General features: G+C 42.5%; 1 protein-coding gene and 1 pseudogene across 3 annotated transcripts in view; one reads left to right on the top strand and one right to left on the bottom strand.

Annotated features, from left to right (window-relative positions):
- The window catches only part of SLC18B1 (solute carrier family 18 member B1), a 28,529-nt gene extending 19,604 nt beyond the window's left edge, over positions 1–8,925 (top strand). For all 3 annotated transcript variants that reach the window (XM_030316381.1, XM_030316380.1, XM_030316379.1), the window contains 6 exons: positions 1,387–1,478; positions 2,618–2,713; positions 5,404–5,478; positions 6,166–6,259; positions 6,351–6,400; positions 7,079–8,925. In XM_030316381.1, coding sequence (XP_030172241.1) covers positions 1,387–1,478; positions 2,618–2,713; positions 5,404–5,478; positions 6,166–6,259; positions 6,351–6,400; positions 7,079–7,145 — 474 coding nt within the window. In that variant the 3' untranslated portion in view covers positions 7,146–8,925. The remainder of the gene's footprint in view (positions 1–1,386; positions 1,479–2,617; positions 2,714–5,403; positions 5,479–6,165; positions 6,260–6,350; positions 6,401–7,078) is intronic.
- A 925-nt stretch (positions 8,926–9,850) lies between these two features.
- LOC115515004 lies at positions 9,851–14,207 on the bottom strand (annotated as a pseudogene).
- Between the last annotated feature and the right edge of the window lie 491 nt (positions 14,208–14,698).

Raw genomic sequence — 14,698 nt, 5'->3', positions numbered from 1 at the left:
GCTTAGGTCTAAACCATTCACTCCAGATGCTGGTAAACAGTACTAGTAAGTACTGTTAACCAAATACCAAGCTTCTGTGGCTTTAGTGCTTTTTACTTGTTTGCATTTCCTCTCTTTGTTAAACTTGCATAAATATTTATCACAACCTAAATTACATAGAGTTTACTTAGTAACCCAGGTGACAAAAAGCAAGTGTCTTAAACAGTGATTGGAGCTTGTTTTAAGACAGTCTTATATAACTGAGCAGGTATTTTACCCCTAGAATTTTCAGCCTGCATTCAAGTAGTTTAAAAGGAGTAATTTTATTGGGTGCTTTTTAAATAGTGTGAATTTTTCAGGTACTGTATCTACCAGGTGGTTCCTTGTGCTGACTGTTTTTTTATTTTTATTTATTCTATTTATTTAAAAAAATGTTTTTAAATGTTTATATTTATTTTTGAGACAGGGACAGAGCATGAGCAGGGGAGGGGCAGAGAGAGAGAGGGAGACACAGAATCCGAAGCAGGCTCCATCCAGGCTCTGAGCTGTCAGCACAGAGCCCAGTGCGGGGCTCAAGCTCGTCAACTGTGAGATCATGACCTGAACCGAATTTGGACGCTCAACCGGCTGAGCCACCCAGGCACCCCAATTTTATTTATTTTTTTAAATGTTTATTCATTTTTTGAGAGAGAGAGAGAGACAGAGAGAGAGAGCGAGTAAGAGAGGGGCAGAGGGAGAGAAGGAGACAAAGAATCCAAAACAGGTACCAGACTGAGCTGTCAGCACAGAGCCCGACATGGAGCTTGAACTCATGAACCCGAGCCTAAGTCAGATGCCTAACTGACTGAGCCATCTAGGCGCCCCAGGATGGCTGCTTTTTAAATTGTTACTTTGGGGATAGTTCATCATGTGTAAAATCTACAATACACTCCCTTCCCAAGGAATCCTTGTCCTTAGAAACTCCCTATCTTGGGGTATATTGTCTCGCTTTTCTGTTTACCATCTACCTATTTTCTCTTAAATGTAAAGTTTCATTTTCTTCAATGTATTTGGATTTTTATTTATTTTTTTTTTAATTTTTTTTTTCAACGCTTATTTATTTTTGGGACAGAGAGAGACAGAGCATTAACGGGGGAGGGGCAGAGAGAGAGGGAGACACAGAATCGGAAACAGGCTCCAGGCTCCGAGCCGTCAGCCCAGAGCCCGACGCGGGGCTCGAACTCACGGACCGCGAGATGGTGACCTGGCTGAAGTCGGACGCTTAACCGACTGCGCCACCCAGGCGCCCCTGTATTTGGATTTTTAAATGTCAGGGCTTGTGTTCTTCAGTGATTTTTGTGTATATGCTTTGATTGTGGAGGGGCTTTACCTCTCAGGGGTTTTTCGGACTCTCCTTCTCTTTACCAGCATCTCAGGAAATGGTTTCTGGTTTTGGGAAACATAATCACAGCCGGATGCTACATGCTCTTGGGACCTATCCCGGTCTTGCACATTCAAAGGTAATGTTTTTTCCTTCTTCTGTATTTTTGGCTGAATAACATTAAGAATTACTACAGAAATTTTTTGTGTGCTGCTGGTATGGTTTCGTATTTTGAACCTTATTATTTAAATAGCTGCCTTGATTTAGGACGCTATTGAATTGTTGGGTTGGACTGGCAGTACTCTACCTTACCAGAAGGTGGCACTGCTACAAGCAGATAGAAAATGCATCATCACATCTGCATCAAATGCGAAAACCGCTTCTCCCTTTGTGTTTCAATTGCACGCTTATTTGTACTTTATTTTGAAAATAGCATTTGTTGCCGCCTCCCTTTGGTTGATAGCTGTTAAAACGTGTTTTTTTTTTTTTTTTTCCTACTCTTTCTCAATCCTTGAGTCTGGGATCAAGTCTTTTTTTTGTTTGTTTGTTTCTGTATCATTTTTAGCATGTGGTACCGGCTCATTGGAGCTTGTTAAGGGTAATGTATTTGCTAAAATAAAGGGAGCTTAGAGCTTTTCAGCTGGTTCTGGGATCAAGTGTGACATGGAAAGGGCAAGGATTTCAGAGTCCTTCACATTTGGGTTTGCATTTTGCTTTGCCACTTACTAGGTATGTGAACTCCGGCAAATCATTTAGCTTCCGAGAGCCTTAGTGTTCTTATCTCCAAAAAGGAGCTGATGATGGTGCTTACTTGGCAGAATATTGCTGCAAGGATTCAATGGGGGTAATGGATGTTAAGCCATTGGCACAGTGCAGGAAGCCGAGCAAATTAGTTTCCTGCCCCTTCTTTACCAGTTCCCTTCTATGCCATTTTTTTTCTGTCCATTGAATTTCAAAGCCAAGTGATTGAAGGAGCAGCGTTAACATTTAACCAATTTTGAAAAGATTCCGTATGGTGACAAGAGGGCATGTGATATATGTGACCAAAGAAATTGAGGTATCGTGGTGAATTGATTCGCCACCCCCCTCAAAGTGGGAGGAGCCAGAGGGTGCTGTCTCGGAATGAAGTGGGATCAGATGGGAATGAGGCCGGCTAGTGATGCCGTCTCGGAAGCACGCTTCTCTGGGATTCAGCCTGCCCTCCTTAACTTGAGCCCTGTGTCTATCAACATGCTCATGTCGTTTCGTTTTGTTTCTTTTTCCAAAACTCTTTTGCAGTCAGCTCTGGCTGCTGGTGCTGATATTAGTCTTGAATGGCGTCTCTGCTGGAATGAGTATCATTCCAACCTTCCCGGAGATTCTCAGTTGTGCATAGTAAGTTACCTCTGTGCTTGCGGAGCTGTGTTGCAAATAGCAGTGAGCATCACAGGCTTTCTTGAATTTCTCAATTTTGTAGGATGTTGGATTTTTTTTTTTCCACAAGGCCAAATCTTCATGATTTTATGTCACCCAATAATCTGATATAAATACTGCATGCAATAATACTGTAATTGAAATGAAAATACAGTAAAACCTTGGTTTGTGACCAGAAACATGCTTATAATCCAAAGCACTTGTATATCAAATCGAATTTCCCCTTAAGAAATGATAGAAACTCAGATGATTCGCTCCACAACCCAAAAATATTCATATAAAAATGATTATAATACTATAATATAATACAAAATAGTAAAGCATAAAATATAAAGAAAGATAAACAAATTAACCTGCGCGTACCTTTGAAAACCTTCGTGGCTGGTGTGAGGGAGACGAGAGAGGAAGGTTATTGTGTAGAATGACTTTCACTATCACTAATGGAATCACTGCTATCTATTGGCTCAATGGAATCTTGTTTTTTGTTGTTTTTTTTTTTTGCAACTTTAACAAGGAACCTATCCAATGACGCTCGCCTTTGCCTCTTTTTGAGGAAATGTGACATTGCATTGATGATCGCCCACAGTCTTGCAGTGAGAGAGAAGAATCATTGCCTCAGTTGTGATCCTGTCCCATTCATGGTCACATGCTACTCTTGTTGCAAGACAGTCACTCATTTATCAAGTTAAAATTTGTGAGAAATGTTTGCCCGTCTTACAGAGTCTTACAGAACACTCGTAGAACAAGTTACTCGCAATGCAAGGTTTTACCGTATATGGTAATATTATACAATGATAGGTAAAATGAGTTGTGGATGGAGGCTTGGCTTGGTTGACGCCTAGGAACAGAAACACTTTTGAAAAGCTAAAGCACAATGGAAAGGCCTCAGCATTGTTTCCTTCTCATGGAGAAGGTCCATACATGGGCACACAATGACCAGGTAAAATGATTCTAGTCCCATTTCCAGTGCGGGGTCGGGAGAGGGGGCAGCTCCCACACCACCAAGCAATTCTCCCAAACCAGCTAGGTGTCCTACAATGCAACTCCGTTCTGAGACTATCCATCTGGTGATATGATCAGATCCCACAGGTGAGGGACTCCATCCCACAGATTGCCCTCTGCTTCAGGTGCTAGTTACAAGTTCACATGTGCTTCCGACTGACTGGCCCGTGCATCAGAGGTTCCCTTGATGACCTCCTTAGATTCAATTAATCTGCTAGAGTGACTCACAGAACTCAGGAATCCAGCGTACTCGTTAGATTCAGTGATTTGTTACAAAAGAGATTAAAGGATACGAATCAACAACCAGACGAAAAGACACAAAGAGTAACCTGAACAAAGGAACTTCTGTCCTTGTGGGTTTTGGAGCCCTGGCACACTGGCATGTGGAAAGGGTCTGGTTTACCAACTCAGCAGCTCTCTCGCCCTGTCCTTTTGGGATTTTTGTGGACGCTTACATACTGCTGATTGGTTAAATCACTCACCATTGGCCATTGATTCCTCTCCAGCCTGGCCCCTCCTCAGAGGTGGGGGGTTCTGGTCTTGGGATTGGAAGTTCCAATCCCTCTAATCACATGGTTGACTCTCTGGGCAACCAGCCCCTAAAAGCCACCACATGAACATAACAAAAAAAGGTACTTGAAATTGTTTTAATCACTTAGGAAATTCCAAGGGTGTTATGGGTTCTATGCTGCAAACAGGAGGGAGACCAAATATATATTTCTTATTATGAATCACAGTGTCGCGCCGGGTATTTGTCACTTGGCCATCGGTGTTGTTTACTAGGCATGATGGTAAAGAACACCACGTGAACTAGAGCAGGGAGGAGATCCACTGGGTTGACTCAGTATTCTCTGAGGAATAATGAGTTGCCTCCGTGTTTTCTAAAAGTTGCCCATTATTCTCTTTGCATGTTCATCTCATTTTAAGAATTTCTTAGGGGCGCCTGGGTGGCTCAGTCGGTTGAGTGTCCGACTTTTGCTCCGGTCATGCTCTCACGGGTTCGCGGGTTCGAGCCGCACATGGGCTTGCTGCTGTCAGCAGGGGCCCACCTCTGAGCCTCTGTCCCCCCCTCTCTGGCCCTCCCCTGCTCACCCTCTCTCTCTCAAAAATAAATAGAACATAAAAAAAAAAAGAATTTCTTAATTATGTATTTTTATGAGACTTCATGCAAATGGGTCATGATTCTTAATATCATGTTTTAGATATGCAGTAAAATTATTTTTAGAAAACCATGGAGTAGAGGTAACTATGAAAATTCCTTCAGATTAGATTCGCTTTTATCTTAGAGACGGAGTGTTCTATCTGTTGGTTTTGTTCAGATTATTCCCAGTCTCTTTAAAAAAAAAAATGTTTTTTTAACGTTTATTCATTTTTGAGAGATAGAGTGTGAACAGGGGAGGGGCAGAGAGAGGGAGACACAGAATCCGAAGCAGGCTCCAGGCTCCGAGCTGTGCGCACAGAGCCCAGCACAGGGGTTTAACCCACTATCCAGGAGATCGTGACCTGAGCCAAAGTCGAACGCTTACCCCAGTGAGTCACCCAGGTGCCCCCAGATTATTCCCAGTCTCTTAATTTATTTGTCACACACTGTTCTTTGCTTTCACGCAGGTTTCCCTGTCCATAACAGATCTACTCTTGTCTCTTTGCAGCGAAAATGGATTTGAAGAAGGGTTAAGTACCTTGGGACTTGTGTCGGGGCTCTTCAGTGCCATGTGGTCAGTTGGGTGAGTAGCCATTTCGTTCACACCTGCAAGATGGAAAATACTATCTGCATTTGCCTGAAGAAACTGACACCGAGAGGTCTGATGAGGTGCCCAAAGGCACTTAATTCATTTAGGGCAGAGTTGGAGTCCTAACCCCACACCCTCTGACTCCAAGATCACTGGTTTATACCAGCAGTTTAATACCTAATCAAAATGGTCCCCATATACTTTGTCTTAAGTGACCTTTCTAAGTTCCTTTAACAGGTCACGTCTCCGTATTCTTCATTCATTTGTTTCGTTTTTATTCTTTGCTATTCCTGAGGAATAAATGTATGCTGGAACTGTAGAATATCTCAATAAATATGTGCAGACTTAAGTTATTTTAAATACAATTATTGAGAACAATAGAGAGAATCATATAAGGGTTCTTTTGTGTGCATGTCACGTTTTTAAAATTTTTATGTAAGGCACCAACTTTTTAGAAGCAGTTATAATTTTAGAATTGTTTAAAAAGCGTTAAACATCATCATTATCGGGTAGAATCAGTTTTGTCGCACCCAGTGCTCCGTCCAGGAATTGGCTTCTGTCTTCAGTACTTACAGTTCCAATTTAATGAAGATCTATGATTGAGGGATCATGCAGCCTTTAGGAAATAATTCCTTGTTTTTTTTTTTTTACACTATTTAATACGCTTTCTTCTTTTCTTAGTGCTTTTATAGGACCCACACTGGGTGGATTTCTTTATGAGAAAATTGGTTTTGAATGGGCAGCTGCTGTGCAAGGTCTTTGGGCTCTGACAAGTGTGAGTAGCCTTTTGTTTTCATCTTCCTGGCATTTGCAGAGAAGTGTGATTTGGAGCATTGGCATTAACTGCCCCTTTCATTGTGTTAAAGGGATTGGCGATGGGCTTGTTTTACCTGTGGGAGCACGCACAGAGAAGAAGGTATGGTCGGTTCTTGGGCTTATTTTTTTCCCTTTAAAAATCAGCCCTCGAAGCACCTGGGTGGCTCAGCTGGGTACCCATCAGATCTTGATCTCGACTCAGGTCATGATCTCACAGTTGGGTTCGTGAGTTGCAGCCCCTCGCGTGCTCTGCACTGACTCGTGGAGCCTATTTGGGATCCCCCCCCCCCCCGCCGACCCTCCCCTGATCATGTGCTCTCTCTCTCTCTCAAAATAAGTAAACATTAGTGGCTCCTGGGTGGCTCAGTTGGTTAGGCGTCCAACTTCAGCTCTGGTCATGATCTCACAGCCCATGGGTTTGAGCCCCTCATCGGGCTCTGTGCTGGCAGCTCAGAGCCTGGAGCCTGCTTCGGATTCTGTGACTCCTTCTTACTCTGCCCTTCCACCTCGCACGCTCTGTCTCTCTCTGACTCTCTCTCAAACATAAACATTACAAAAACATTAAAAAAAAAAAGTAAACATTAAAAAAAGAAAAGTCAGCCCAGGGCAGTGGAAAACAAATCGCCATTTTACACCCTTCCTTCAGGCAGAAGATTTCTGGGCACTGTAAGCCTCATCACTTGGTAGATGGCATTTAAGGGGAAAGGCAGAGGTGTAGGTACTGGGTCTTTTTAAGGTGAGAAATAGTAAGGTACTCCTCTTTTTCCGTTCAATGCAGATCTAAACTCCAAAATATCCTCGGCACAGAGGAAGAGCAAACTGCTCTCTTACCTGATGAAATCTAGCCTTAAGAATCCTGGATGGATACCCCTGGGGAGACTGATGGCTCCTGGCCTTGAACATCAAAGTTGAAAGGGGTTTTCTTACTATTACACGTAAAACTCCACAGACCCTACCTACACCACCATCCTGAAAGTCTCAACATATTTTTGGAGAATCCTGTGTTGGGCTTTCCTGAAAAGCTGGCCTGTTGAACCAGCCATGTGTGAGACATTAAGTGTGAGAAGAGCGGTTGAGAATCAGCAAAAGTTTGTGTTTTTAGGTGATCGAATTTGTCCGTCAAGAGGTTATTGACTCCAGGTCTCCTGATTCCTCTGTTTACTTTTTATTCTAAATGCACTAATTCTGTGAATGTACCTTTTCTTTATTAACAGGGAAATAAATGAATTAATTTGATATGCCTCAAAGTAGTACCAAGATTTCTCAAAATGTATAGAATAGTTACTGTGAAATCAGTTTTTAAAAGGCATGCTTTATCTGTGTCCTAAGAGTTTTGTTCTATTCAAAAGGCAAAATTCCTTCCTCCCATGCAAAAGTTGCATAGTATTCCCAGGCCCTCAGCTCTTCTAGAAGTTTCGTTTGTGTGAGAGTTACAAGAATAACCTTACTTCAGATTTTCCCTTTTGTGACGTACTTTATGAATTATGATCTGGATTTATAAACAATACTTAGTATAACATTACTTATTTCCCTTAATGTCTGTATTTCAGTTCTGTCATCTTTTTTTTGTTTTTTTGTTTTTTGTTTTTTTTTTTTAAACCTACTTCTGGTAGATGTATCCCATTCCCAAGCAAGTAAGCCCACAGGATTGCTTATTATATTTCAGGGAAGGGGTTTGTCTGACTTCACGTAAAATCCGTGCTGTTGCTTGAAGTGGGTGAATCCCTACTGTGTAGTTCTCATACCTTCTGCTGTGTTTCCATGGTGTGGTAGCCACGTTTATCCCCCCACCCCCCATTTTTTAAATAGAAGAAGTGTATTAATTCAAAAATATTTATTGAATGACTTCTCTAAACTGACAGTCTGTGATGTGCTAGGAATTGAACTGTGATCAAAATAAACACAATCTCTGCTTTTTGGAACTTGGTGGATGGACAACATATAAATAAATACCAGACTCTCCCGTTATCTTACAGAGTTGCTATTAAGGGGAAAACATGGTGATAGGAAAGAGAAAGTGGCTGGAGTCATTAGGTGTGGGGTTCTAATTTAGATAAGGCCTCTCCATGGAGGTGAGACGTTTGAACTGAGACCCGAAGGGTGAGAATAAGGCAGTCATCCTGAGGGAGAGCCTTCCCTAGCCCGTGCCAAAGGGTTTGTCATGGTCAAAGATGACCCTGTGGCCCATGTGGCTGAAATCTAGTAAACAGAGGATGTTGGGGAGGTAGGAAGGAACCAGCTTCTCAACAGGGGATGCCAGAATTTTATTCATGTTTCAGGAGGGCCATTGTCTAGCAACGATGGAGGGAGATCTATGGGAGCTTGGAGACAGAGAGAGAGAGAGAGAGACATGAGTAGTTTGGACCATGGAGGTGGTGGCGGAGATGGAGCATAAAAGATGTGTTTGGAAGGAGAGCCAACAGGACCTGCTCATGTAGAAGGAGGGGAGAGAGGAATTTAGGGGTGACTCAAGGTTTTGGCTTGAGGATGCATGTGGGTGGATGAGAGTGCCTCTTAGTGAGATGGGGAAGAATAGGAGCAAATCAAATCCTGAAGGGGAAAAATAACCCAGGGTGGGATGCCCTGTAACAACACCACCAGAGCGAAAAAAAAAAAAAAAAAAAAGAAAAAATTAAAAGGATGATGGAGATGGGGATGATGGAGAGCAACCACGTGTTGGAAAATTGGCTTTAACCGCGGAAATCTTCATTGCCCTTCTCCCCCGAAGTCCCTCCGTTGTGGGAACTCCAAAGGGTGGTCCAGTGCATGTGAGAAGGAGTGGCCGGTCACCCAGCCCCCTGTGCCCCACTTCCCGGAGTGGAACCGGGATGGAGTGTGCCCCTGACCCGCTGCACCCCAGCGTGGGCCCAGGGGCCCAGTTTGCCGCTGAACACCTGCAGTTCCCGCCGCTGCCGCACGGGGCCGCTATTAAATCACTGTGGCGATGGATCCTGCAGCTCCCAGCTGGGGCGCTGCGACCGGGCTCGCGTGCCACATGGCTCCGGGCCACCAGCGCTGTCGACCGTCACCGCAAAGATTCCAGGCTTTCTGGCGAGAGGTTTCTGCCCCCCTTCCCAAACACGATGCTTCCAATACCTGCCGCCGTCTACCTGTGTATTTACAGACACTTTGTGCAAAACCACCTTTGCTATTTCCTCATTTTATGATTTTGCAGATGCTAAAATAGATGACAAAAATTTAAAACTATGAGAAAAGAGAGAGGAACTTTGATGAAAAGGTGGGTCAAAACTCTCAGGGAAATCACTGTATGTGTGTTTATATTTTTATAGATCTGTATGCCTCTAAATGTAACAAAGATACCCAGCTTAAAAGAAACCCCCTTTTTTTTTAAATGAGACCGAATGTAGAATAATAAATAAAAGGTATCATATATGCATATAGACATGCAAATTAATCCAAATGGAAAATAAAATAAGAAGGGCAAATAAAAATTCACAAATCGTTTTTCTGAAACTTTTTTTTTTCGCCTTGATAATTGCTGGTTCACATGCGGTTGAAATAATACACAGAAATAATACGGAGACCATGTTTACTCCATACCCAGGCTCCCCCAGTGGTGACATCTTGCAACAGGACGGTACAATATTAAAACCAAGATGCAGTCAAGATACACAACAGTCCCATCCTTCATGTTGTCCTTTTATAGGCATATCCGATCCGCTTCCTTCTCACCCTCACCCCCTCCTTAATCCTAGGCAAGCACTGCTCTGTTCCCCAGTTCTATAATTTCATCATTTCAAGAACGTGTTCAAATGGAATCCTATAGTATGTTACCTTTTGGGATTGTTTTTTCTCATTCAGCCAAATGCTCTTTAGATCGTGTACATATTGGTAGTTAATTTCTGTATATTGATGAGTAGCATTCCATGCTATGGATATGCAGTATGTTTACTCATCCACTTAAGAACATCTGGATTGTTTCCATTTTATGAGTATAAACACAAATAAACTATGCTATGAACATTCACTTGCAGGGTTCTTTTTTGTGAACACAAATCTTTCCTTCTCTGAGATAAATGCCCAGGAATACAACTGCTAGGTTGTATGATGCTTCATGTTTGCCCCAAATAACCCACTTATTTGCATAGGAAATTTGATTTAGACAATACATGTTAAATATCATACCTTAACGTAATATTCTATTGTTTATTAATTTATCGAGATCCAATGTGTTAAGTATACCCTCTTAAATCTAGGTGGCAAAAGAAGTGAGTAATAATACTACACAGCCAACTAATTTTCATTAAATACAGTTAATAAATGAGAAATAAAGAAGCAGATATCTCTATTTACATACAATCGTATCAAAAGGGAATGATCCAAAAATGACTACTAGGACAGTTACCTTTCCTTTGGTATCACTGTCATATGTCCTCAGTTTATGAGATACATGCACAGAAGAGTATGTCTCAGAAACAACATAGACTGAAAAAATACCTTTCTAAGGTATGAAAAGAAACTAAAGTCTGCTTATTTAGTCTTCATTAGGAAAACTTGCAACTTTGAAATATTTGACCTAGTTTCCTTCAGAAAATTCACAGCTTTACTTCTAATCCCAGCCTATTTATAGTTTGAGTTATAGGGAATGATCTAGGAAAGCATGATAATAACTTTTGATTAATGGTTTAGTGTGATTTTGTCATCAGTAGTAACACAAAGTGTATTTCTTGTTGACAATGGTTCAACAATAGTGTGACAAATACAAATACAAAAAACAATCGGTTTTAAGTTTTTGTCATTCAAGATAAATTTGAATACCAAATTAGCTGTCACATTATTATATATTTTAAAAGTGATGGATACAAGATCAGTTGTTGGATGAATTCAGATAGAGTTTTCTTTTTGCTTTTAAGAGAAAACCAGTGTAGATAAAGACTTCATTTAAACATAATACTAATACCTTTTCTTTTCTTTTTTTTAATATGAAATTTATTATCAAATTGATTTCCATACAACACCCAGGGCTCATCCCAAAAGGTGCCCTCCTCAGTACCCATCACCCACCCCCCTCCATCCCACCCCCATCAACCCTCAGTTTGTTCTCAGTTTTTAAGAGTCTCTTATGGTTTGCCTCCCTCCCTCTCTAACTTTTCTTTCCCTTCCCCTCCCCCATGAAACATGGCCTTTTGTAGCAACGTGGATGGAACTGGAAAGAGTGTTATGCTAAGTGAAATAAGTCATACGGAGAAAGACAGATACCATATGTTTTCACTCTTATGTGGATCCTGAGAAACGTAATACCTTTTCTTTGTACACTTGGAGAACTTTGGGCTATACTCATTTCCTCTATTGTTTTCTGTTCTATCACTGTTACTGGTTGGCTTTTGCCTCTTCTATTTGTGTGATAAAAATCAGAGTCACTTGGTTGTCGATGAGTCCATTCCTAAGAGATCCGTTCCCCGGATCCGGAACATGGTGGGGAGGGAACAAGGATGTCTGTGAGGAAGCAACCCGGTCATCTCATGGTAAGGTGGCTGCCACATTGGATTACATGCATGCCGCTGCACATTTTTTTTTTAAGAAAACATATTCTTGAGGTAAAGCAGCATTATTAATTGGAAAAAAAAAAAAAAAACCTGCCTAGAACAGTAAGATCTGCTGACAACGTCTTCATTCCTGTAGCTAGTGAATTTATCTTCACACGGCTTTCAAGACCACGTTTAGTGGGTTGAGAAGAGCGAGAGCTCCCCAGCAGATATTACACATTAATTGATCACCCATGTAAATGAATTCCGTGTAGCAGGGCTATGACATAAGATTGGGATTCTGGGTGTTCAAAGCAGACAAACACAAACCTGCAGCTTTTTTTTCTCTGTCTTGGCACATGGTCACTTTAGTTACTGGTGTGGCCCATAAGGAACTGAAGAAACATCTCCTAAAGCATTTCTAAATTGGGGTCTCTAAATTCTCCACGCTGTCCTGTCTCGTTTTCCAGAGCAGGGAACACGAGGATAGAGGAGGCACAGTGACCCTGCCCCGCCTCCCTGATTTGCCTGTCATCCCAGAGGGGGCCAGGCAGTGGATCGTTTTTTTTTTAAGAAACTGCCAACCTGTTTTCTAGAGTGGCAGGGCCATTTTCCATTCCCCAGAGCGACGCCTGAGTAATCCAGTTTGTTGGTAAGCTGTTTTTCTCTCTGTGTGGGAGGTTTAAACAAAATAATGAGGCAAGAAATAAGGATAGAGGGCTATTGATCAGAGGGAGAGTCTCTGGTCGTGTTAGAAGGAAAGCCATCCAGATTATCTAGTAGGAATAGACTTGAATAAGTTCAGGAGAAACCATTCTGGTCAGGCTGACGCAGAAGAGACGGAACAAAGAAGGACTTTGTGGAAAGAGACGGAACAATGAGAAAATAGAGAATGTGGATTAGCTCATGTTCTTTTAACCAGTTATTAGTCAGGGATGGGTGGCCCACTGATCAGCAAGAGTTAAAGATGTGGGTCAAAGATGCGCTGGGCCTTGCCCTCAGAATGAAGCCTCTGTCTTGTAGACCTGAGGCAGTAATAATAACAGCAAAAATCACTTCGCCCATCACTATTTTGCAGATGAAGAAAACTGTGGCACATAACTTGCTCACGGTTGCACAGCTAGAAAGTGACTCAAGCCTCTGGCTTCCTTAACCATTACTCAATACCATCACGACTCATAACTGTAGTGAGGAAAATTCATGTCACCTAAGTTAGCAGTAATTAGATGCAGGACCATACAGAATGTAGTTATCTCCACCCCGAGGAAAGTTCTAGAGTAGATCTGTGTTATAATAGAAGAATAATGTGCTAAAAAAAAAAAAAAGAATATGACATGAACTTAAGAGTCAGCTTAGGCCCAGAGGTAGAAATTCCCAGCTTCTGTTGCCCTGTTACTTCTCCTGGCCATTTGGCCTTCGTTCAGTAGAAATCATGCAGTCCCATCGTGCCAGTGTAAACCTGGCCTCCGATGGCTTGAAAGAAAACCCCAGAATCAGAGTTGTCAAGCTAGATAAAACAAATACTCCCTTTCCTGGTCCCTGAGTAGGAGGGCAGAATCCTCTGGAAAGTAAAACAAAACTGAAAGGGGTGATTGGAGGAACCACCGGCTTTGGAAAAAAAAGAAGCAGATGGGATCCAGGGGAACAGAGGGCTTCACTTCGACAGAACCTGTAACTAGTTATCTTGGGCCTCAGACATGCTTTTCTATGCCTTTGCTCACTGAAAAAGAACAAGGCGAATTATGATAGATTAGTGTGGTGCTTTCATATGACTCAACAAAACGATAAATGTACCGCAGCTTGATGGACACTTTGCTCTTTTCATCTATCTTTTTCCTCTGTAAGTTCCTGAGATTTCACTTTTGTTTTTTGTATCATATCCTTTCTTTCTTTAAGAAAAATTTTTTTAACATTTTATTTTATTTTTTGAGAGACAGAGAGAGAGAGAGAGCTTGAGCAGGGGAGGGGCAGAAAGAGGTGGGGGACGCAGAATCCAAAGCAGGCCCCAGGCTCTGAGCTGTCAGCACAGAGCCCGATGCAGGGGCTCAAGCCCATGAACACGAGATCGAGATCGCGACCAGAGCCAAAGTTGGGCGCTCAACCAACTGAGCCACCCAGGCGCCCCAAATATCATATCCTTTTAAATGCATGTTTCTTCACCTGCCTCATCAATTAAACAAATGACTTCGATCCATTTCCTTTGGATTTGTTTTAGTTGCAGCGGTCACCCTGACCTTGAATCCAGCCGTGCTGGTCAGTTCAGGCTGCTGTAACAGAATACGGTAGACTGGATGGCTTATAAGCAACAGAAATTTATTTCTCACAGTTCCGGAGGCCGGGAAGTCCAAGAACAAGGCCCCCGCAGATTTCAGGTCTGGTGAGAACCTGCTTCCTGGCTGCAAACTGCCAACTTCTCACCATATCCTCACAGGGCAGAAGGGGCAAGGGAGCTCTCTGGGGTCTCTTTTATAACCGCAGACCTCCCATTGGTGAGGACTTCACCCTCATGATGCGATCACCTCCCAAAGGTTCCACCCCCTACCACCATCGTACTGGGGATCAAGATTCCACATATGAATGTGGGAGGCAGGGGGGAGTGGGGGGGGGCACACAGACATTCAGTCTATAGCACCAACCGAAAGAGTTTTTACAGGTCTCTGCTGGTGAATGCGATGAACTTTTGGCAGGGTTGGATCAGAGCAAAAGTTAGCAATCTGCAAGTGACATCAATAAGAGAGCTCAGTACTGTTTTTCTTCTGAGGAAGTCGCGGCCCTCCGAATGGGAGCGTGCTACCTGTTCTCTGTGGCTCAGCACACCTTCATCCTAACCTTCCGAGAACAGAAAGGAGCCGGGCAGGCTGCTGTTGTAGGCCAAAACCAGTTGGCTAGTGGCACCTTCCTGTGGTTTAGCT

The sequence above is a fragment of the Lynx canadensis genome, chromosome B2 (assembly GCF_007474595.2).
Source record: "Lynx canadensis isolate LIC74 chromosome B2, mLynCan4.pri.v2, whole genome shotgun sequence".
Lineage (NCBI taxonomy): Eukaryota > Metazoa > Chordata > Mammalia > Carnivora > Felidae > Lynx > Lynx canadensis.
Note: the sequence above shows the minus strand (reverse complement) of the source record. Positions and strands in the feature narration are given on the sequence as shown.